This window comes from Populus euphratica, unplaced genomic scaffold (assembly GCF_000495115.2).
Source record: "Populus euphratica unplaced genomic scaffold, PopEup_1.0 scaffold4.1, whole genome shotgun sequence".
NCBI classification, from domain to species: Eukaryota; Viridiplantae; Streptophyta; class Magnoliopsida; order Malpighiales; family Salicaceae; genus Populus; species Populus euphratica.
In genome coordinates this window covers 2437688-2460938 of record NW_011499859.1, presented here as the reverse complement: position 1 = coordinate 2460938, position 23251 = coordinate 2437688, and the positions used below count along the sequence as shown (strand labels likewise).

The 23251-nt window shown below is 33.9% G+C and overlaps 3 protein-coding genes across 3 annotated transcripts; 2 read left to right on the top strand and 1 right to left on the bottom strand.

Moving 5' to 3' along the window:
• Positions 1 to 6: 6 nt before the first annotated feature.
• Positions 7 to 2881, bottom strand: LOC105124401 (tubulin beta-5 chain-like). Its single transcript, XM_011024416.1, has 3 exons — positions 2237 to 2881; positions 1538 to 1807; positions 7 to 753 (listed from the first exon to the last, which is right to left on the bottom strand). The coding sequence occupies exons 1-3, from the start codon at positions 2628 to 2630 to the stop codon at positions 77 to 79; spliced, it is 1341 nt and encodes a 446-aa protein (XP_011022718.1). The 5' UTR covers positions 2631 to 2881; the 3' UTR covers positions 7 to 76.
• A 5640-nt stretch (positions 2882 to 8521) lies between these two features.
• On the top strand, positions 8522 to 9998 carry LOC105124400 (actin-depolymerizing factor 1-like). Its single transcript, XM_011024415.1, has 3 exons — positions 8522 to 8718; positions 9384 to 9649; positions 9762 to 9998. Exons 1-3 carry the CDS (start codon positions 8716 to 8718, stop codon positions 9910 to 9912), a joined length of 420 nt encoding a protein of 139 aa, XP_011022717.1. The 5' UTR covers positions 8522 to 8715; the 3' UTR covers positions 9913 to 9998.
• Positions 9999 to 17688: 7690 nt separating this feature from the next.
• LOC105124397 (probable copper-transporting ATPase HMA5) lies at positions 17689 to 22674 on the top strand. Its single transcript, XM_011024413.1, has 7 exons — positions 17689 to 17807; positions 18304 to 18717; positions 19216 to 20610; positions 20728 to 20982; positions 21197 to 21319; positions 21497 to 21976; positions 22066 to 22674. Exons 2-7 carry the CDS (start codon positions 18424 to 18426, stop codon positions 22480 to 22482), a joined length of 2964 nt encoding a protein of 987 aa, XP_011022715.1. The 5' UTR covers positions 17689 to 17807; positions 18304 to 18423; the 3' UTR covers positions 22483 to 22674.
• The last annotated feature ends 577 nt before the right edge of the window (positions 22675 to 23251 follow it).

Sequence of the window (23251 nt, the reverse complement as noted above, 5' to 3'; positions counted from 1 at the left end):
AAAACATTCAACAGAAGTAAACCCGACACCCGTATATCCTATAAGCAAACGAAGGAAAGACAGATATCTCTCATCTTTAATCCTCGTCCTGGTATGCTTCCTCATCTTCATAGTCGCCTTCCTCATCAGCAGTTGCGTCCTGGTACTGCTGGTACTCTGAGACCAAATCATTCATGTTGCTCTCAGCCTCTGTAAATTCCATCTCATCCATTCCCTCTCCAGTGTACCAATGCAAGAAAGCCTTCCTGCGGAACATGGCAGTGAACTGCTCGCTAACTCTTCTGAACATCTCTTGGATTGATGTTGAGTTGCCAATGAAAGTGGAAGCCATTGTCAAGCCTGTAGGAGGAATGTCACAGACAGTTGACTTGACGTTGTTGGGGATCCATTCGACAAAGTAGGATGAGTTCTTGTTTTGAACGTTGATCATCTGCTCATCAACTTCCTTCGTGCTCATTTTGCCACGAAACATCGCAGAGGCTGTGAGGTATCTGCCATGGCGAGGATCAGCAGCACACATCATATTCTTGGCATCCCACATTTGTTGGGTGAGTTCAGGTACAGTTAGGGCACGGTATTGCTGTGAGCCACGGGATGTGAGAGGTGCAAAGCCAACCATGAAAAAGTGAAGACGGGGGAATGGGATGAGGTTCACAGCAAGTTTGCGAAGGTCCGAATTGAGCTGACCAGGGAAACGAAGGCAGCATGTAACACCACTCATTGTGGCTGAAATCAGGTGGTTCAGATCACCAACTGATAAACAAAATTTTCCAGTTAGTTACCTTCAACGATAACGGTATCCATCACATGGATCATCTCATCACAGTGAAAAATTATATAACATAACAGGGGAAGGAAAGTTTCCAAAGACCCAATTTTTTTATTCTGCGGTTGAAAGTTCTTTTTTCCTCAAAATGCAGGCTTATGAATGAGAGAAACAGTAACAAAAGAAGGCTATAACAATGAGCATATCGAAACAAGTGTTAGTTTGGCTGAAGCTACTACGAAAGCATTACTAAAAATGGCAAAAACCTATGAAACCTGACGTTTTATATCTTTATGAGATAAAACAGCTATAGCATGCGAGGCCCATCTGCACTCACAACTGTATTTGTGCATCGAGACAGAAAAGAATATGAAACCATGTGGCTAAAACCGTCCAAAGATGGTCACTGAAAAATTGAGGATATATTTGGGCACCGACCAGGAGCACACGGTTACTCTTCTAGGTACACTAGAATATTGTTTCAATTACGAGACAGCGAGCTCCCCATTTAAATAAAACCCAGATCAAATTAACATATTACCATCTCACATAAATCATGATTATGAACCTTTTTTGCCTACTTCATTGTCCAGGTATATGAAAGGGAAGAAACTGAAACCTTTAATTCAAGCAGCACATATATGATAAATTAAATTAAATTAAAGCTCCTACTAAAATTGCAAACGAAGTGCACGACAAACACACACAAAGAGAAGCAAATCAAAGGAAATTGAGACCGGGAAAAAAGAGAGGGCGGGTGGGGGCGCTTACAGCTGGGAGTTGTGAGCTTGAGAGTACGGAAGCAGATATCATAAAGGGCCTCATTATCAAGAACCATGCACTCATCAGCATTCTCAACAAGCTGGTGAACAGAGAGAGTTGCATTGTAAGGCTCAACCACAGTGTCCGAGACCTTTGGAGATGGGAAGACAGAGAATGTTAGCATCATTCGATCTGGGTATTCCTCTCTAATTTTCGAGATTAAGAGTGTTCCCATTCCAGACCCTGTGCCACCCCCCAGTGAGTGGCATACCTGAAATCCTGCATTTTTAAACCAACAAATTTATTTATTTATTAACTACTTATCAAAGCCAAAACACAGACAGAAGTCTCTTTTATTTGCTGAATCATTATCAGAAACAAATAACCTTCAACGAGATTAGAGTAGCAGATGGACTGACAAAATTTAGGAAAGCAACTCGATTCTTTACTTTATTACATTAAAAAAAAACATTTATTATATTTTTTCTCTAAAACAAAACCTATAGTCAGAAACTCTTTGATCCATTCTCCTCAATTTCCCGAATCAAACAAACCGTATAACTCAACTTTTCCTCGTTTTCCGAAGAACCAAACAGAAAAAGAAAAAAAGAACTCCAGGTCCACTTTCCTGAGAAACAAACAGGAAAACCGTATCGCTTTCCATTCCACTTTTTCGAAAAACAAAAAATGAAGACCAAAACTCCTTACCTTGCAAGCAGTCACAGTTCTCAGCCTCCTTCCTAACAACATCAAGAACAGAATCAATCAACTCCGCGCCCTCCGTATAATGCCCTTTAGCCCAGTTATTACCAGCACCAGATTGGCCAAACACAAAATTATCCGGTCTAAATATCTGTCCGTAAGGACCGGATCTAACACTATCCATCGTACCCGGTTCAAGATCCATTAAAACAGCACGAGGGACAAACCTTCCACAGCTTGCTTCATTGTAGTAAACATTAACTCGCTCGAGTTGGAGAGCCGAGTCACCATGATACCGACCGGTTGAGTCAATCCCGTGTTCTGCACATACTACTTCCCAAAACTTTGCTCCTATTTGGTTGCCGCATTGGCCTCCTTGGATGTGAAGGATTTCTCTCATTTTCTCGGAAAAAGTTTTTGAGAGGGAAAGTTTAGGGGTTTTTATATATATATGATTTTATTTTTTTTCTGTAGAGGAGACTGGAGAGGATGCAGTGAGTGCTCTGTGGTTTGATTCTCCCTTGTTTGTGTATAAAAAAGAAGGAATTTGACGGTTCTGTTAGTTGACGGTGGAGAAGGGATTGACGTTTGGTTTTAGTGGGAACTTGAAATTTTTGAAATTGGGTTTTGTTTCTCTGGTGAGGTAGTATTTATTGGGTTTGTGCAGTTGGAGACGCGGAAGGAGGTGATTTGTTAATGGAGGAGTTGAATAATTTGGCGGAAGGTGGAATCAGGGTTGTAAATAAATGGTTGTCGTTTGGATTGGGTTTTTATATTAAATAAATTTATAAAGGGTGAATTATTTTATAATGTTTGTGTTATGGAAATCCAATTGAAGAGTATTTTTTAGTGTTAGGCTATACAATAGAAAATAATTTATTGTTATTTTATTTTTTTAAAATTTATTAAAAATAAAAACTAAAATTAAAGATGAAAAAGTTGAAAAATAATGAAATTAAAAAATATATATAATTTTATAAATTATTTTGAATAAAATAAATAATAATTAAAAGAATAATAATTAAATTTGATAGGCAAAAAAGATAAAGGAATATAAAATTAAAAAATTATTTAATCTTATAAATTATTTCAAATAAAATAAATAGTAATTAAAAAACTAAATGTAATAAATAAAAAAATTAAAAGATGTTGAAATTAAAAATAAATAAATTTAATTTTTAAAATTATTTATAATAAAATAAATAATAATTAAAAAAAATAGTGTGAGAATCAAATTATAATAGAAAGAAATCAAATAAAATATATAATAATTAAATTTGATATAATTCATGAATAATATAATAATTATAATATTTTCTGGGCTCGCTAGATAGTGTGGGAGTGTGTGAGATACCAATAATAAGTAGTATTAATCAAAGATCAATGAACAAATTCATTATTGACTGCATCAAACGGCTAAGATTGGTTGGTTCTGTGTGGACCTGTCCCCCTGCAACTGTGTGGGTGGGTGGGGGAAGCTCAGGGGTTGCTTGAGCAGCGATGATCCAGGGGACTGACAAAAGGCAGGGGACCACAAGTACAACTGCAAGTAGCAGAAGCAGGATTGCAAAGTGTAACCTAAGCAAAGAAAAGCTGTAAGGAACATGACAGCTATGAAAGAGAACGGACTTCTCTATCCATCACAGCCACATGATCAAAGGTCAGAGGTCAGAGGTCAAGGATGGGGTGTTGTATTGGGCCTTGTCATGGATCCTATGTTGGGCATAATTAACGGGACAGTGATGGCCCACTATAACTGAGAGGGGTATTTGAAACTGTGTTTCAAAGCAATTTTGAAAGAACTAATTTTTAAAAAAATTAATATATTTTTAACCGAGAGGGGTGTTTGAAACTGTGTTTCAAATTTTAAAAAAATTAATATATTTTTAAATCAAATAAAATATATAATAATTAAATTTGATATAATTCATGAATAATATAATAATTATAATATTTTCTGGGCTCGCTAGATAGTGTGGGAGTGTGTGAGATACCAATAATAAGTAGTATTAATCAAAGATCAATGAACAAATTCATTATTGACTGCATCAAACGGCTAAGATTGGTTGGTTCTGTGTGGACCTGTCCCCCTGCAACTGTGTGGGTGGGTGGGGGAAGCTCAGGGGTTGCTTGAGCAGCGATGATCCAGGGGACTGACAAAAGGCAGGGGACCACAAGTACAACTGCAAGTAGCAGAAGCAGGATTGCAAAGTGTAACCTAAGCAAAGAAAAGCTGTTAGGAACATGACAGCTATGAAAAAGAACGGACTTCTCTATCCATCACAGCCACATGATCAAAGGTCAGAGGTCAGAGGTCAAGGATGGGGTGTTGTATTGGGCCTTGTCATGGATCCTATGTTGGGCATAATTAACGGGACAGTGATGGCCCACTATAACCGAGAGGGGTGTTTGAAACTGTGTTTCAAATTTTAAAAAAATTAATATATTTTTAAATTATTTTAATATACTGATTTTAAAAATAATTTTTAAAAAACAAAAAATATATTATTAACATTTTATTAAAATAAAAAATACTTTAAAAAATAATCATAATCATTTCATCATACACGATATACTCTTTTTCATTTTGCTGTGAGGCCACTACTTTCTTCTCTTCTGACAATATTCCAATTGGTAGCCTTCGACTGGAAGGCAAGCTAAGCTATCTTTATGCTCCTGCTTGAAAGTTCTTGGGTCATCTTTTGCTTTTTAGGTTTTTTTTTTTTTTCTCCATTTGTTATTGGCCAAGCTTCCTCGAAATGGATCCTAAATTTCTTATCAAATGGTTTTCCATGCTTTACCGTTACATTTCACCAACGTCATGGGTGAAGTCTCCTCCAACATGAATTGGGACGTACGATGATATTTTCTATTCTTTCTAGTGATATTTTCTCTTGACAAAATTAGCACACGGCAGGTTTAGAGCCGTTTGGAATGTATTATAATTCTAAAAAATTTTAATTTTTTATAATATAATAATTATAATATTTTCTGGGCTCGCTAGATAGTGTGGGAGTGTGTGAGATACCAATAATAAGTGGTATTAATCAAAGATCAATGAACAAATTCATTATTGACTGCATCAAACGGCTAAGATTGGTTGGTTCTGTGTGGACCTGTCCCCCTGCAACTGTGTGGGTGGGTGGGGGAAGCTCAGGGGTTGCTTGAGCAGCGATGATCCAGGGGACTGACAAAAGGCAGGGGACCACAAGTACAACTGCAAGTAGCAGAAGCAGGATTGCAAAGTGTAACCTAAGCAAAGAAAAGCTGTAAGGAACATGACAGCTATGAAAGAGAACGGACTTCTCTATCCATCACAGCCACATGATCAAAGGTCAGAGGTCAGAGGTCAAGGATGGGGTGTTGTATTGGGCCTTGTCATGGATCCTATGTTGGGCATAATTAACGGGACAGTGATGGCCCACTATAACCGAGAGGGGTGTTTGAAACTGTGTTTCAAATTTTAAAAAAATTAATATATTTTTAAATTATTTTAATATACTGATTTTAAAAATAATTTTTAAAAAACAAAAAATATATTATTAACATTTTATTAAAATAAAAAATACTTTAAAAAATAATCATAATCATTTCATCATACACGATATACTCTTTTTCATTTTGCTGTGAGGCCACTACTTTCTTCTCTTCTGACAATATTCCAATTGGTAGCCTTCGACTGGAAGGCAAGCTAAGCTATCTTTATGCTCCTGCTTGAAAGTTCTTGGGTCATCTTTTGCTTTTTAGGTTTTTTTTTTTTTTCTCCATTTGTTATTGGCCAAGCTTCCTCGAAATGGATCCTAAATTTCTTATCAAATGGTTTTCCATGCTTTACCGTTACATTTCACCAACGTCATGGGTGAAGTCTCCTCCAACATGAATTGGGACGTACGATGATATTTTCTATTCTTTCTAGTGATATTTTCTCTTGACAAAATTAGCACACGGCAGGTTTAGAGCCGTTTGGAATGTATTATAATTCTAAAAAATTTTAATTTTTTAATATTTTTTAATTGTTTTAATTCACTTATATCAGAAATAATTTTTAAAAAAATAAAAAAATATTATCTTAATGCATTTCTAAATTAAAAATAATTTGAACAGCAACCGCTACCACAATCATAAATAAACAATTAATAATAGTAGATGTTAGTACTAGTTTTGAAACCCACCTCGATAGGTTGATCTAGGATTTGATTGATCCATGGCTAGAACCAAGTCTGGTTTAAGAAAAAATAAGGAAAGTTAAAAACTTGGCAAGCCTAATAGGTTAACCTAGTCAAAAATCCGATTACAATTCATTAATTATTAATTTTTTTAATTAAAATAATATCATTTTGATTAATAACAAAAAAAATTAAGATAACTTGGGTAACTTGATTAATTAATCAAAACTATTTGGATCTTGAAACGTGTCAAGGACTGGGTTTTAAAAATCTAAATACGTTACCAGTCACATTGCTAAACTGGTTCTTCAACTAGAGAATATCACAAGATAGGGCATGATTCTATTTTATGATTGATTTTTTTTTTTAATTATCTTGATGATTGAACATTTGTTTTGATTAAAATGAATATTTAATTAGTTTGTATATATTTTAATTAATTTTATTATTTTTAAAATTAACAATTATATAAATTTTAGATAATCCTAAGATTGATTGAACATTCTTGTGATCATCTTATATGTTGCACCTTTACTCTGTTATTGTCCAGGTTTCTCAATTGTTTGAAATAAACTACAAAACAAATAGATTATTGGAATAATCCAGTCTCAGAATCCAATTTGATGGTATCATTACCTAACATGGCAAATAATCAACTGGTACAGGCATCTGATTCTTTTATGCATCTTAAAATCAGGTATGATGGAAGAATGTTCAAAAAATAAGCAACTTTAAACCAACATTCTCTCCTATCATGCTCAGCGTTCCTGTATCTTTGGACTTTCATTTCTATATCTTTAGACTTTCAATGTTGCATTATCCAAAAGAATATTATAAAATAAATTGATTTTGCGGTGATCTCACAATTATACCATACATCGATTGCATTAAAAATTGCAAAAATAAAATTACATTATTTAGTTCCTTGATGTTTTACTTTTATATCTATTTGATCCTTATAATTTTAGATATTCATATTTCACTCCAAAAAACTATTTTTACTATGCTTCAATTCTTAAGAGAAAAGACAAGAAGTCGCGGCAAAAGAGGAAAATAGAGAAAAATTATATCTTTCACATTCTAACAATAAAAAACACCAACCTTGGTGCAAATAGATTTTTTTGAAGAGGGTATTTAATGAAAGAGGTTTGGATGATCTTAACATGTAAAAAAAAAAAAAAAGATTGGGTTTTGAATATATTTGATTTGACTTATTTTTAGAATTTTAGATTAATTATATAGTGTTTTAGAGTTATAAATGAGGCTATTGAAGTTCATATAATAATTTTTAGGAGTTTTAATGTGAAACTGAAATTAGAATTTTTAATTCAAATAACTTGAAATCTAATTTTTCAATGATTGTAGATGGCTGAAATTGCCTATCAGTTGAGGCCCATGATCGCCTAGCCTTACTTGGCCCTCTTCTTCTTTAAACTTTCTGCAAATTTTTAAATAAAATCCTGTTTAAATAAATAATTGTAATTATTTTTCAAAAAAATTAAATTATAACATATTTCTCAAATAAGATTAGAGGATTTTTATGGTTATATTTTTAATTTTTTTAATAATTGCATATGAAACAACATGCCTAGCGTTAAAAAGAAATTACACATGAATATTCATTGACAATAAAATAATTTTTTTAATATCAATGTTTTTATATTATTTTCATGAATTACTTATTTTTTTTCATGCAGTTGTATAAAAATGATTGAGATATTATTTTTTATTTTTTTTTATTGAAAATTGGTTCAATAAATTTTGTTTTGAAAAATCACACTCCTGATAAACATCAAAATTAAAAATAGATAAATAACGAAAAAGGAGATTTTGCTAAGGAAATACATTTGTCCTTCTAAATTTAGATTTTTTTGAATTCATATGGATTTGTATTTTAATTTCTTTAAGTTATTATTCAAAAAATCACGTTGTTGATGAAAAATTCACTGTTGCTTCAAATAAATAAATAAAACATTTACTCATTGAGATTCCTTCGAATATTTTTTTAATAAAATCGTTATAAAAAATAATATTTTTTTTTGAAAATTAAAAAAAACCCCTAAAAATAGATTGTTTCAGCTTAGAAGTCTAGAAGGCAAGACATACCAGAAATTAAATTCCAATAAGAACGCCCTTCATTTTCTCCTCCAAACTCTCTCATATTCCACACAATCTCATTCCACCCTACAAATTTCACCTCTCAAGACTCCAAAAAACAAGGATCTCCATTCTATTTCTTATTCTTACAACTCTCATTGATCATCTTTGCTTCCTCTACCTCTTCACAATTCACAAGGCCCGACATTCTTTGGTGGCAAAATGGTATGTGCTTCCTTCCTCTCTACCTCTGCATTGCACAACAATGTATCAAATATTGCTATTGAAATATACGATGCATGATGGCTGCTACTGCTAAATTTAGGAATTTCATATGATCAGTTCATTCTGATAATGTCACGATCAACACTGAAAAAATTTGGTCTCGCAAACTTGTCTGGTTCATGGTGGTGGAGCATGTTGTTGATAGAGAGAGATCTAATTGTGTCGCATTAATCTTTTTTGGCATTTAAAGCTTCACAATTTGAGCTTCCGCATTAGTTTGAGTTCCTTTAAGGTGACAGCCACCATCCTCTTTGGCCATTCTGAATACAAGATTATTATTTCACCTCAATTTAATTTTTTCTCAATTTCAGGAAAAGTTGTAAAATTAACCTCCCCGTGTCTGATGTTATATTCATGAATCTTCCAAAGCTATATATATATATTTGAAAGATGCATGAGGTTTAGTAAAATCCAAAACTTTTACCGTCTGTACTGTTATGTTAAAAACAATATAAAATGTTGATTTTTCATAAAATAATAAAATAAAATGTTGAAATGATTACAAACAGTTCTTCTCTGCTTAAGCAGTTTGTCGGTGACAATTAACTATTAATTATATCGAGCTAAAGTTATATTTCTTTTTTTCTTTTTGGTCTATGGTATAGGCAAATTCAGCATCTGGAATGGCTGTTAATGATGGATGCAAGCTGAGGTTCCTGGAACTAAAAGCGAAGAGGAGCCACCGATTTATCGTGTTCAAGATCGAAGAAAAGACTCAACAAGTGGTGGTTGAGACATTGGGAGAACCTCAACAGAGCTATGATGATTTTACTGCCAGTTTGCCAATCGATGAGTGCCGATATGCTGTCTACGATTTCGATTTCACCACTGATGAGAATGTTCAGAAGAGCAAAATCTTCTTCGTTGCATGGTAATTAACATCAAGCAAATATTGCAATGCAATCATTATTATAATACAATTCTTTTATATATGCGAATCTATCCATTTCTTCATTTAAAATATCATACATATTTGGCTCCAGGTCTCCTGATGCATCGAAGATAAGGAGCAAAATGTTGTATGCTAGTTCAAAGGACAGATTCAGAAGAGAGCTTGATGGGGTTCAAGTTGAGTTACAGGCCACAGATCCCAGTGAAATAAGCTTGGATATTGTCAAGGAACGAGCGTTTTAAACAAAGGCTTAATTAGGGTTTCTTACACTTGTCACTATAAATTATTAGTGCCAGAGTTTTTGTACTCTTGCCTTACAAGCCTTATTATTGACCATGTATGGATCACTTGAGTTGTGGTAGAATTGGTCAGGTTAGGACAATTTCTATTATCAACTGAATTTTTCTGCAAGATTTGCGACAGTGGGATCTTCATCCTTGAACATGGCTTTCAGAGTTTACTTTTACCCTGCCAAGTTATCCATTCGACCCCCAAAAAAGACTAAATGAATGAACTTGACCATCCAAGATCTTAATTTAGCAAGCAATCCCCGTACGTATGGCAAGAACCAGCGGGTAGTTAGCTCTGTAAGACAATCGGTGCCATCCAAGACTAATATTCACTGCTATTTTAGAATCAACCTCAAGAGGTTGAACATGCGATGCCCTAACCCTAGGTGAGGTTTAATTAACCAGCAACTATCACACCCCACTTTAGAGACAAGAAATCATGTGTGAACTTAAACCACTTTAGAGAGAGTGGTTCTTAGCATGCACAAACTGCTACAACTAGCTACATGAAGAACATTTGATACAACAATATATGCATCGATATTTACACATTAGGTCCATAACTCGGGTGAGCCGAAATGTTGTGGTCCTGAACTTACAGAAGTACAAAAGAGAACTAAGTTGATAACTTTCCATCATTAGCGTTGCTTCTTGGATGCATGCAGCTGCTGGTGTCGATAGACATGCCTGAAATTAGTTCATTTTATTGATTAGAAATTGAAGACTATCGGACAGTACTGTTATAATCTGTTGATCGGACGAGTATATGTATTTTGCTGCATATAGGCCACTGCTGATATCTTGGGAGTAAACGGTACTCCATGCCTTTCTTTCTTTTTTTAATACCTAATTTTAATAACATTGTAAACACATCGATTTGAACGTAAGTAGTTTACATGAATTTCTAACAAACATCTTTAGTCTAACTACCTACCTAAAGTTAGTCCGAAATTGTCTTTAAGATTAAACTTACAGACACCCCAAAAAATAAAATGTGGCTAGACGAATCAACATTCATCTTTTCCTTTTCTTTTTACTATTTATTGGAAACTCAACTGGGCTTTAAATCGCAAACGTTATAGACCATCGCTGGAGGTTTAGGCCCTGCATTAGAGGCTTAGCCTTGCTAGCGATGGGTTAATCTTGTATATTTGTTGGAAAATCATTGAGACGGGTTAATCTTGTATATTTGTTGGAAAATAATTTTTTTAAAAAAATAATTTTTTTTAAAATTTAATTAATTTTTAATGTTTGATAATATCATAAAAAATAAATTAAAAAATATTTTATAGTATTTGACTATGTTAAGAAAAAATAAATTGAAAAATAATTTATTAATGTAAAAGAGGATGAAATTAAAAAAAAAATTTATAAACTATTTCAAATAAAATAAATAACAATAAAAAAATTCAACAGATAAAAATTAAAAAATGATAAAATTAAAAAAATAATAAATTATTTTCAAATAAAATAAATAGAAATCAAAAGTAATAAGATCAAATTTGATAAATAAAAAATTCAACTAAAAAAATAAAAGAAAAATAAATAACAATAAAATGAATGACAATGAAAACCAAAATCGTTATAAAAATAAATTAAATAAAAAATTAAGGAAAAAACTTGATATAATTAACACATAAAAAATTATCTTTTTATTTTTTACAATTTATGAAAAGTGTTTTTTATGTAAAATAAAAGAAAAATAGATTTAAAAAAAATAGATTTCAAAAACTAAGCCCTTTTTCTAGTAAAAAATATTTTTTATTTGTCAATTTTTTTAATAATAAATAAATATAGAAAAGTTTGACTTTTAAAAATGCATTTTTCAAGGAAGAAACGGTCCATGGATTTCAATAATATGAGTTTTGAGATTTGGTTGACCAAGGATAAAAAAACCTGGGTTTTGAAAGTCAAAAGTCAAGAACTGCAGGCCGAGGATACTGAAATTGAGCAAGGCGAAATGTCTCGAAGGGTTATTATGCTCAAACATTGAGGAGTTTTTAGGGAAAAAAGAAGAAGAAGAAAGAATCTACATCCAAATCCCAAGCAAATCTCTCAGCGCAAAAGTTAAAACAGCATATTAAACGTTGTCGGCTAATTTCCAGTTAGGACAAGAAGTCGAATTAGAAAATGCCTTATTCTCTTTAAAGAGTTAATAATGTCAACAAAATTAGGACGTGAGAGTTTGTGTTTGAATAGAACACTGTAAGGAAAATGATTTACAAATCAGCCTTCCCAAGAAAATTAGCATTTTTCACTGTTCGACTTCTTGCTTACAGTGTTGTCAATGCTATATAGTTTGTATATTCTTGCTTCTGATGATGCCATGAAGATTCATCAGACATTGTTTATTAGCTTCTATGGCGTCATTCTAGAAAAAGAAGAACCCATTGAAGTTATTAACAGTACGTTGGTCATACGTTGGTTAGTTATAAATTTAATAATGTTTTAGTATTATTGTACTCTGTTTTTCTTTCAACAGGTTTTGGATTCAAACATCTTACTTGTAACAATAAATAAATACGATATTCCTCGTTGATTTTTTTATTTTAGGGAAGTCATTATCAATGCAGTTAATTGTTTTTCTTACAAAATACAAGAGCTAATCCATTTGATTTTGATTTTGATTTTGAATGTTTCTTCGTTCAAGTTCCATCCGTTTTTATTTTTAATTTACTCTTCTAATTTATCCTGCCAAGTATTGCTTTTACTATAGTTCTGTCAAACTTCTTTAACCACTGTATGTTTATAATTTCTTAGATGGCTTTTCTTTTTTTCTTTATAGATTGAGCAGTTCAATTTTCTGAAGTTGCTTAATCTCACATTGTACAAGCTTGAGTAACAGACGAGGCATCCAAACCTAGCGACTTGGGAACTAATAAAACTAGAAAACGTAGCAAGAACAAATGACCGTAGAATTCTCCATTGCTTTTGCAAGTTATTAAAAGTGTACTAAGTGAATTAAATCGCATTGCCAATGGGAGGCTGGATGCATGCGAGAACCCTAAGGACACTGGGATCTCTAGCAGTTAACAGGATCTCCATTACGACCATAGCCTCACTTAAATATTATTTTAATATATTAAAAAAAATTAAATCGCATGATTAGTCGGGTCCATACGCTTAAAAATACAAGTTTTGAGTTTTTACCAAGCAATGTACCGGTGGGTTTTTTGCTTAAAAAAACCTCCACCGCCAAGGATTGCGGGGAGGTGCTGAATAGATACGACTGGGTGATAATTTATAGATTTTCAAACACCACAATCACAGTTATTTCATCATTCATCATCGAATGACTCGGATTCGTTGCAACTACGGCATTGACTATTTGAATGATGCCAGAATTTTGGAAGAATAAGAAAGTGTTATTTGTCAATTTAATTACATGGTTTAGTTTGGTCAGCTTAACTGTCTCTTTATTTCATGTTCAACTTGCTGTCCGCTATTTTCTCTCGACTAGTAATTTTTGAATGGTAGGTGAAAGAAATCGATGCGATTTAATTTCAAAATATTGATTGAGGTACAAAAGTTCAAAGCTGAAATGCATAATTAATCTAGCGAGGTAACTGGAGGGTGGAATTAGTTGCGTTTTCCATCCTTCCGGTCTTCGGAAATTAATTTATAATTGTCTCTGACACAAACGCAAATTCAGCTTTAATTAACAAATAAATTAACATTTTAATGGCCGCCACCTCAAGTGAATCAGAAGTGATCCATGACCTGGTTCTAGATCCAACCAAGTTTCAACAACAGTAGAAAGAGATATTCACCAGTACGACTTCATTAAAAAACGCGAGCTAACTAGTGAGTTAGTGAGTTAGCTGGCCATTTAATAAAAATTCAGTTAAGATTCGTTAATTTTTTTATAATTTTTTAAAAGATATTAGTTTATTTTTTTATAAAATAAAAAATTAAATTTATTTTAATTAACTTAGATCAATCAACTAAACTGTAACTTATCCAAATCAATTCAAATTAAATTTTAAAACTATGTACTCGTGACTTGTATAAATCTATTCAAATTGAGTTTAAAAACTATATAAGATGATTTTCAACTCTACGTTTATTCTTCTGTTTATTTTTTTAAATATGAATTGTTTTGCTTTTAAAATACGCTACTAAGTTAATGTTTATTAGTTGATTAATGTCGCATAAATCATGTACGGAGTTTAAAGATACAGAAAGTTAGCAGAATTATGACGGTATCCCACTACCTTACTACATCGATTGACAATTAGTAAATTAAATTACTGATTAAACCTTCCAGCATCTCTTAGCATTAATTTTTGTGTTTCCCTATTGTTATGACTTCGTGACAAAAAGTAAAGTGATTGATTAATTTATTTGATGTAAACTTAAAAGGAACCTACTTTAGGAGCGAGCACTATTAAAAAAATAATAATCTAATTATTCCAAATTCTTAAACCAATTCAGTTTAAAATTCTTCCCTGTATATATATATATACACACACACTGAGAAATTTATTGCTCATTAAAAGTCCGGCCATATTAACACACACACTGAGAAATATATTGCTCATTAAAAGTCCGGCCATATTATGTATGTTTATTTTTCTTTCCTGTACAATAAAGAAATAATTTTTTAATAATTAATTTTAATAAAAAAATAAAATTTTAAATTTACAAATATAGATGTTACTTGCATGATGACATCAACGATGAAATCGACAATGAAAGTTTCTTTATTTCAATAGAGTCAGATTTTTTAAAAATCCTTATGGAATCCTATAATTGATGTTTGGTTCAGAAAGTTTAAGGTTAATATATTTATAAATAATTTTTTATTATTTTGATTTGGCAAGTATTTGAATTTTAATAAATTAAGTATTTTATGAATTTGACATGTAATTAATAAAAAAAATTTCTGGCAGGAGGCTAATATCACTATTGCCAGAAGAGCATATGAGAGAATCACAATGATATTAGATAAGATTGAGTTCAAAATATGACATCTTAATCTTAACCAATAATGTTTTTCTTAGAACCAGTTGTGTGATTTATGGTATGAGAAGCAGAAAAAACCAAAGAAATATGCAAAAGAAAGTGATATTTCAAGTTGATAAGTGTGGTCGCTTATAGAGATTTCAGATTGCCACACATCTTAGAGGTTGTCTAGGACGCTTATATCCAATAAGTAACATCTGATCATTTCGTGTGGTGATCGTAGTCTGGTGTGAAGAACCGGAACAAGGAGATTCATAGTTTTATTACCGTGCACACTAACAGATCTATTCCATTCATTTTGCATGCAAAGTGAATGGTAAGATTTTGTTTTATAATGTTTTTTTTTAATTGTTGCATCATATGAAAATATTTAACGAACAATAGCTTCCTTTTGTAAGCTATGATGCTTGGATGCAATCTGAGATCGATGACGCTTTTTGTTGAAACTCACAAGCAAATTGAGAACCATAATTTTCAGACCCGGCCCGGGTTTCGGGTTCTGACAGGGTCATCAAGTTATGATAGGGTCACCGGATCGCTTGGGTCAATTCTTTTTTAATCAAAATGACGTTGTTTTAGTAAAAAAAAAAAAAGCTAACGGGTTGCAACCGTTTTTTTAACCAAATCTTGTCAGGTCACTGGGTCAACCAGTCGGGTCACACTGAGTTCTTCCTTTATTTTTTCTTCAACCAAGCCTGGTTCCAGCTCTTAGTCGGTCGAGTCCCGGGTTGACCCATCGAGCCTAGCTGACTTTCAAAACTATGTTGAGAACACTGAAAAGAGGTGTAGAAGCTCATGGATAGCCGAGTTCAAAGTTCATGGAAAGTTGAATTTTAATACTTTTTTTCTTAAGTTATTTTTTTTTAAGTTTATTGACTTGTTTTTTTTTTTCATGAAATGTATAATACCCAATTATAGAAAAGATACAAGGATGATCCTTCGATTCATCTAGAACTCAATCTAGAATTGTGGCTAAAGACTGGATTGTTCGGTAGACCCAATAGAAAACAAATTTACATTATCTCCAACATTACAGTCGAGGATATGTGAATAGGTCTTAATGTATTGATCGTTGGTTCCTCACAATTAGGTTCAAGCCAATATTCTTCGGTCGTCCAGGTGATTGTATGAGAAAAAGTTAAATCTCAGATAATCCGAGTTAGTGCTAAGATGTCCTAACTTAGGTTTGAAACGACCAACCTGAGAGATAAAATGAATGTCATCGAAAGTGATTGTATGAGAACAAGTTAAATCTCAGATAATCCGATTTAGTGCTAAGATATCCTAACTTAGGTTTGAAACGACTAACCTGAGAGATAAAATGAATGTCATCGAGCATCTGTTGTCAACCCTCACTATTATATATGGCCAAAATTGTTGCCATCCTAGTTTAGGCAAAGATCTGCCTTCACCTCCTTATCTAGCTTCGGTTCACCAGATAAATTGTATTCGATAATATTTTTTAAATTAATAATAAAAACTTATTTTTTAATTTTAGTTTTATTTTTTTAAAAAAAATTCTTGTTTTTTATTGTTTATTTTACTTTTTTTTAAAATATTAAATAGAATACCTATAGAATCATCAATGAACTCCACGTCATCAAAAAATTAAGTTTTTTAGAGAGTTCTAGAAAGTTAAAAATAAAGTATAATACTTTGTCAACAGTAATTACTGTCAGAATTATTAACCAACTAATTTCATCCAAAGATTTCATAGACACGAAAAAGAATTTATAGAATTTGCTTAATTATTATTATCCATGAATTTACAGGATGCCAATAATATCAAGTTTTGCAAAGTCGACGGTTGATAAATACTGTACCTTATTATATCCTAGCAGTTTTTCTTTGTTGGCTGTTGTAATTAATTATTAATATTTAGTTAGAGTGTTTGGTGGCTCGAGTTACTATATAAATCAATGCTTGGAAGGCAGACTACGAACAGCAGTGCAAATCAACCATCGACATTTCTTTCAAGTAAGGTTTCTCTCTCTTTCACTCTCCATAGTTTCACAAGTTCTCGTTAGTGCATAATGCACACTTCACAAGTTTTCGTTAGTGTATAATTTTCCTGTGCATTTACTTACTGAGCATGCTTGCTGACATTGGTTTTTCTAAAACCGGCAGCAAGAGTTTTCGCCAAACCATTCGGATATATCTTCTTCTTCTTCATCATCTTCTTTCTCGCCACGCTTTGTGATATTGATGGGGAATTAATTATTAATAGAGGCATCAAAATGATTATCGTCATTAGATTTACGACATGGCTAATGGGTCTTTAATTTCCTGTGCATTTTTTTTTAATTTTATTTATAGAAATATTGAAACTTAAAAAATGTCCTATTTACAAAAGGAGGCTAGGATAGCTTTCCATTTTCGTAACAGGGCCATTTCAGTTCGTTGCAATGATACAAATCTTCCACTTTCCTTAATTATAACTACTATATATTATCATTAACTCTTTAATTGTAATTAATCATTGATTGTGGGCGGCTATAATACTACGTACGTACTATATACGGCAGAGGAAGAAGGGTTTACGTGCAGTTCAAAACCATTAATGTGGACGGAAGGCGATAACAATACTTAAAAGAAAGGATTAACTTGAATATATAAATAGTTTGAAGATTGATAGAATATTAAATTTCCTCTTCCACTAAACTTGCGTTTATCCTATACAGACAAGCATCGAACTTGAGCTCCTTTCAATAATAAGTAATTAATATAATGTCTTCCTCGCTCAATTTAAGGAGCTATATGTTCAAACTATTAAAAAGGTGCTATCAGAGGTCAAACTTCGAAATTAAGCTATGAGAATTCATATTCTCATGAATTTCTTAATCATGGAGTGAATAGCTTGCCTGCCTTGTAGTATATGAAAGGTGGTTTAATCTCAACGTATGAAGATTGATCGTAGAACACACCCAACCGGAGAATCTATTAAAATATTTTGTTTTACTCTATATTCTTAGTCACTTTATAAAAGGTTATGATTTCAGAACTGTCAATTGAAAATTTAAGTTGTTTGCTGTTTTTCTAATCACAAATGGAAAGTCATGAGCTGATTCTCTAGTAGTATATTCATTATGAGTTGGTTTTTTTTATTTGATTAAAAGTGCTTTTGAAAAAAATTGAATTTGAATTTTATATTTTATTTTAAATTCTGTTTAATTATACAAAATTTATTTTTAAAATATTTTTAGAATTCAATGTGTTTTAGGAAACACAAAAGGCCAAACAAGTTATATGTATGTATGTTTATATACGCACGCCATAATTTGTTTGCAGTCAAACAAATCAGCCAATCACCGCCGTTGGATTAATTCTCAACTGGTTGCTGTCGGCAAATTAAATTTCCCCGATCTCCCCTATAAATAGTCTCCTTCATTACAGAAATCCTCTTTCTTAAGATTTCAAACACAACAACATCTCCTATATAGTTATATCTACCTGTGCAGGTAATTGAAAGAACGCACGTATACATAAACACTTTATTTCATGGCAACCAAATTCTTGGCTTTAGCATGCATTCGCAAAGAGAGTACCTATGGGGATTTATCACCAAGGCCAAGGTATCCTTCGATGCCGAAGTACCCGAAAGGGGTTTCAGTTCAAGAAACGAACGTGGAAGGATCAGAGGCAAAGGCAGTGTTTTCTGTGATGGGAATGACATGTTCTGCTTGTGCTGGATCTGTTGAGAAAGCTGTCAAGAGGCTTCCTGGGATTAAAGAAGCTGTTGTTGATGTCTTGAATAACAAGGCTCAAGTTCTGTTCTACCCCAGTTTCGTTAACGTAAGTTATTAATCTTTTCTTGATCCAACTTTTTTATTTTTTATTTTGTATTATGCGTGAAGGAGAAGCAATTGGAATTCTTTAATGTTCTTAGTTTGAAATTAAGAAAAGCGAGAGGCAGAAGGAACTTTTATCATTTGCTCTTCTTCTTTGAATCTTACAGTAATTTGTAACTAATTTGTCTGTAATTTTAGATGTTAAGTCCCCTATTGTTAGTTAATGCCATCTGAGAGTTCTTGGTTTTGTGAAATAGGAGAGAATTATTTAAGGTTATAACGAAGTATGCTCAGTTCCTTATCATTAGCTAGCTATAGATGGAATACAAACATGTCTAGTGCTCCTTCTAAGTTGCAAAATCTGACATTGCATTTCACTAACCTATATTGTCATGTCAAGTTGCCCGAGCTGATAGTTTATAGCAGTACACCGCTCACTAACTGTCTTAAGGTGTATTTCCACTCCCATCAATTTGTTGACATATTAATCGGATAATGATAGGAAGAGACCATTCGTGAGACTATTGAAGATGCTGGATTTGAGGCTGCATTGATTCAAGAAGGGAACAGTGATAGATCCACTCAAGCATGCCGAATTCGTATTAATGGAATGACTTGCACTTCTTGCTCCTCTACTATTGAACAAGCTTTGCAAGCAATTCCAGGTGTGCAGAAAGCTCAAGCAGCTTTAGCAACTGAAGAAGCAGAAGTTCATTATGATCCAAATGTCCTGAGCTACAATCAGATATTGGAAGCAATAACCGATACAGGATTTGAAGCCATACTACTTAGTACCGGCGTAGACATGAGCAAGATAGGTCTCAAAATTGATGGAGTAAGAACACAGAATTCACTGAGAATAATTGAAAATTCTCTTCAAGCTCTCCCTGGTGTTCAGAGTATAGACATGGATCCTGAAGTCAACAAAATTTCCCTTTCTTACAAACCGGATGTAACTGGTCCCAGAAATTTTATCAATGTGATTGAATCAACCGGGACGTCAGGGCGATTCAAGGCAACGATATTTCCTGAAGGAGGAGGAAGAGAAAGCCACAGAAAAGAGGAAATTAAACAATATTACCGATCTTTCCTATGGAGTTTGGTTTTCACAGTTCCAGTGTTTTTAATATCCATGATTTTTATGTACATTCCTGGAATTAAGCATGCATTGGACACCAAAATAGTCAATATGCTGTCTATAGGAGCAATCTTGAAGTGGGTGCTATCTACTCCAGTTCAGTTCATCATAGGCCGTCGATTTTATACAGGTTCTTATAAAGCTTTGAGGAACGGTTCTCCTAACATGGATGTGTTGATCGCCTTAGGAACAAATGCAGCCTACTTTTATTCAGTCTATTCGGTGTTGAGATCCGCTACATCTCCAAGTTTTGAGTCCACAGATTTCTTTGAGACTAGCTCAATGCTTATCTCATTCATTCTTCTCGGGAAGTATCTTGAGGTTCTGGCTAAGGGAAAGACATCAGAAGCCATTGCCAAGCTTATGGACTTGGCACCCGGCACTGCAATATTGTTGACTTTGGATGATCAAGGAAATGTGATCAGCGAAGAAGAAATTGATAGTCGGTTGATACAAAGGAATGATGTGATTAAAATCATACCTGGTGCCAAAATAGCTTCAGATGGTTTTGTTATTTGGGGGCAGAGTCACGTGAATGAGAGCATGATAACAGGAGAAGCGCGGCCAGTTGCAAAGAGGAAAGGTGACACAGTTATTGGAGGGACTGTGAATGAGAATGGGGTGTTGCATATTAAGGCAACGAGGGTTGGATCGGAGAGTGCTCTTTCACAGATTGTTCGACTTGTTGAGTCAGCTCAGATGGCAAAAGCTCCTGTCCAGAAGTTTGCTGATCGTATCTCCAGATACTTTGTTCCTTTTGTAAGTATATAATACACAGTTCGAAGTAACCATTAATTTCACAAGTTGATTTGAATTTCTGTCACCAGTATTTCGCATAAGCATTCTACTTTGTTAATTTCCGATCAACGTTTGCAGGTTATTATTCTTTCCTTTTCAACCTGGCTTGCGTGGTTTTTAGCTGGAAAGTTCCATGGATATCCAGGCTCTTGGATACCAAAGTCCATGGATAGCTTTCAGCTTGCTCTCCAATTCGGAATCTCTGTTATGGTCATAGCCTGCCCTTGCGCTCTTGGATTAGCAACTCCAACTGCTGTCATGGTTGGTACTGGAGTCGGTGCATCTCAAGGTGTTCTAATCAAAGGTGGCCAAGCATTAGAAAGTGCACATAAGGTTAGCAAGAAATTTCAAATTTCTATTTCTATTCACAGAACCATGATATTATAGGCATTGTCCTGACGAATTCACGTAATACTTCAAGATCATTTCTGGCAATCTGAGAAACTGAAATATGTTCTAGTCATTAAACTTTTTTTCAGTCCTAAGAAATTCTGTACATGAGGCACGAGCCTTTCAGGGACTCCTTTTCTGATAAATGATTTTTCAGGTGAATTGCATTGTCTTTGACAAGACAGGAACTCTTACGATTGGAAAGCCTGTGGTTGTTAGCACAAGACTCTTGAAAAATTTGGCACTGAGGGATTTTTATGAGCTCGTAGCTGCAGCTGAGGTAAGCTTTCCTCCTTATATGAACTCACTGTTAGAGTGTCTGCTTGCCAACATAATCTAAATCTTTGGTCATTCTAGTGTCTCTACTGAAGCATAGAGAATCTAGGTTAAAGTATCTGCTTAATGTTTATTGTGTGATGAACATTGATATAAAGTTGGTTTTGCGCAACCACCTCAGGTAAACAGTGAACACCCATTGGCCAAGGCCATTGTACAGTATGCCAAGAAATTCAGAGAAGATGAAGAAAGCCCTAAGTGGCCAGAAGCACAAGATTTTGAGTCCATTACCGGACACGGAGTGAAGGCTATCGTCAGAAACAAGGAAGTGATAGTGGGAAATAAAAGTTTGATGTTGGAAAACAACATCCCCATTTCAATTGACGCAGAAGAGATCCTCGCAGAAACTGAAGGGATGGCTCAAACTGGGATTTTAGTATCTATTGATAGGGAAGTGACTGGAGTTCTAGCTATATCAGATCCATTGAAACCGGGTGCTCATGAAGTCATTTCCATTCTCCAGTCCATGAAAGTTAGGAGCATCATGGTGACAGGTGACAACTGGGGAACTGCAAATTCCATTGCCAGGGAAGTTGGGATTGAAACTGTTATTGCAGAAGCTAAGCCTGAGCATAAAGCTGAGAAAGTGAAGGAATTACAGGTACATAATTGAACTTTGTTTTTCCTTTTCTCCATTAATTTACTACTTAAGAAGATTTTTTCTGTACTTCAATTTTTTTTCATTCATAGGCTGCAGGCTATATAGTGGCAATGGTAGGGGATGGTATAAATGATTCACCAGCACTTGTAGTCGCAGATGTTGGTATGGCAATTGGTGCAGGCACAGATATTGCTATAGAGGCAGCTGATATAGTTCTAATGAAGAGTAACCTGGAGGATGTGATTACTGCCATAGACCTCTCCCGGAAAACCTTCTTCCGAATTCGCCTGAACTACATTTGGGCTTTGGGCTATAACCTCCTAGGCATTCCAATAGCTGCCGGGGCCTTTTTTCCAGGAACTGGATTTCGCTTACCACCCTGGATTGCTGGAGCTGCAATGGCAGCCTCTTCAGTCAGCGTTGTGGTGTGCTCACTCTTGTTGAAGAATTATAAAAGGCCCAAGAAGCTGGAAAATCTAGATATCGGTGGAATAATGATCGAGTGATTAATAATTACAATGGTTTGGATTCAGGTTTTTTTTCCCCCCGTGAAGGAGTGGAATTTGCCTTGTGATAAACTTAAGCATGTGTTCCTTGAGCAGTGTAGATAGTCTGCACAAAGTTGTTGATGCTTGTTATTTGTTTTTCTATATAAATACATTTTCTAGTGGTAACATGCACCGTCGATTCTTCTTAAATGCCAATGCAAGTATTAAGTATCAAATGAAGGCCTTCAGGAAGATCAGCAACGAAAAAAACATTTTCTGATGCATGTAATAACTTATTCAGTTTGCTGTATTTTTTATTTTTTTTTGATAATCATCCCAGCAAGATTGATGTAAACCTGCAATTTCCTTCGTAGTTTTTGCTGATGAAAATATAAATAGTTGTCATGGACAAATGGCTGTAACCGAAAGCAAGACAAACACTAAAATCTGTGGCAAGCCATAGCGTCCATGCATGCTGCAATTGTTAGGTTGAGCAGCAGGTGATGATCAGAAATGTTGATAAACAGAAGGGAGTCCTGTGGGGTTAGCGAAAAGTTCACTCAGGACGCATTGCTAGACAGTTTGTGCTCATGCATCACGTGGAATAGGGTCTTTATCCGTGACCTAACGATTCCATGTGGTGTGGAGGTTTCGCATTCTCATCGTTATCTTTTCTTATTCTGAAGGAGAGAAATTTTTAATGAGCAATAGATGATAGAAACATGCATGGACGAAGTGGCATCCACTTGCTTGCTGTGAAGATCTTGAATATATAATCAAACCTGGA

Bases quoted from the DNA above. Each gene is read 5' to 3' on its own strand.
- LOC105124401 (XM_011024416.1), bottom strand. From the start codon at position 2,630: ATGAGAGAAATCCTTCACATCCAAGGAGGCCAATGCGGCAACCAAATA. The intron at 1,808-2,236 runs GTAAGGAGTTTT...TTAAAAATGCAG, and splicing joins GAACTGTGACTGCTTGCAAG to GATTTCAGGTATGCCACTCA. The intron at 754-1,537 runs GTAAGCGCCCCC...TTTGTTTATCAG, and splicing joins CAAGCTCACAACTCCCAGCT to TTGGTGATCTGAACCACCTG.
- LOC105124400 (XM_011024415.1), top strand. The intron at 9,650-9,761 runs GTAATTAACATC...ATTTGGCTCCAG, and splicing joins AAAATCTTCTTCGTTGCATG to GTCTCCTGATGCATCGAAGA.
- LOC105124397 (XM_011024413.1), top strand. From the start codon at position 18,424: ATGGCAACCAAATTCTTGGCTTTAGCATGCATTCGCAAAGAGAGTACC. The intron at 20,611-20,727 runs GTAAGTATATAA...CAACGTTTGCAG, and splicing joins CCAGATACTTTGTTCCTTTT to GTTATTATTCTTTCCTTTTC. The intron at 20,983-21,196 runs GTTAGCAAGAAA...ATGATTTTTCAG, and splicing joins CATTAGAAAGTGCACATAAG to GTGAATTGCATTGTCTTTGA.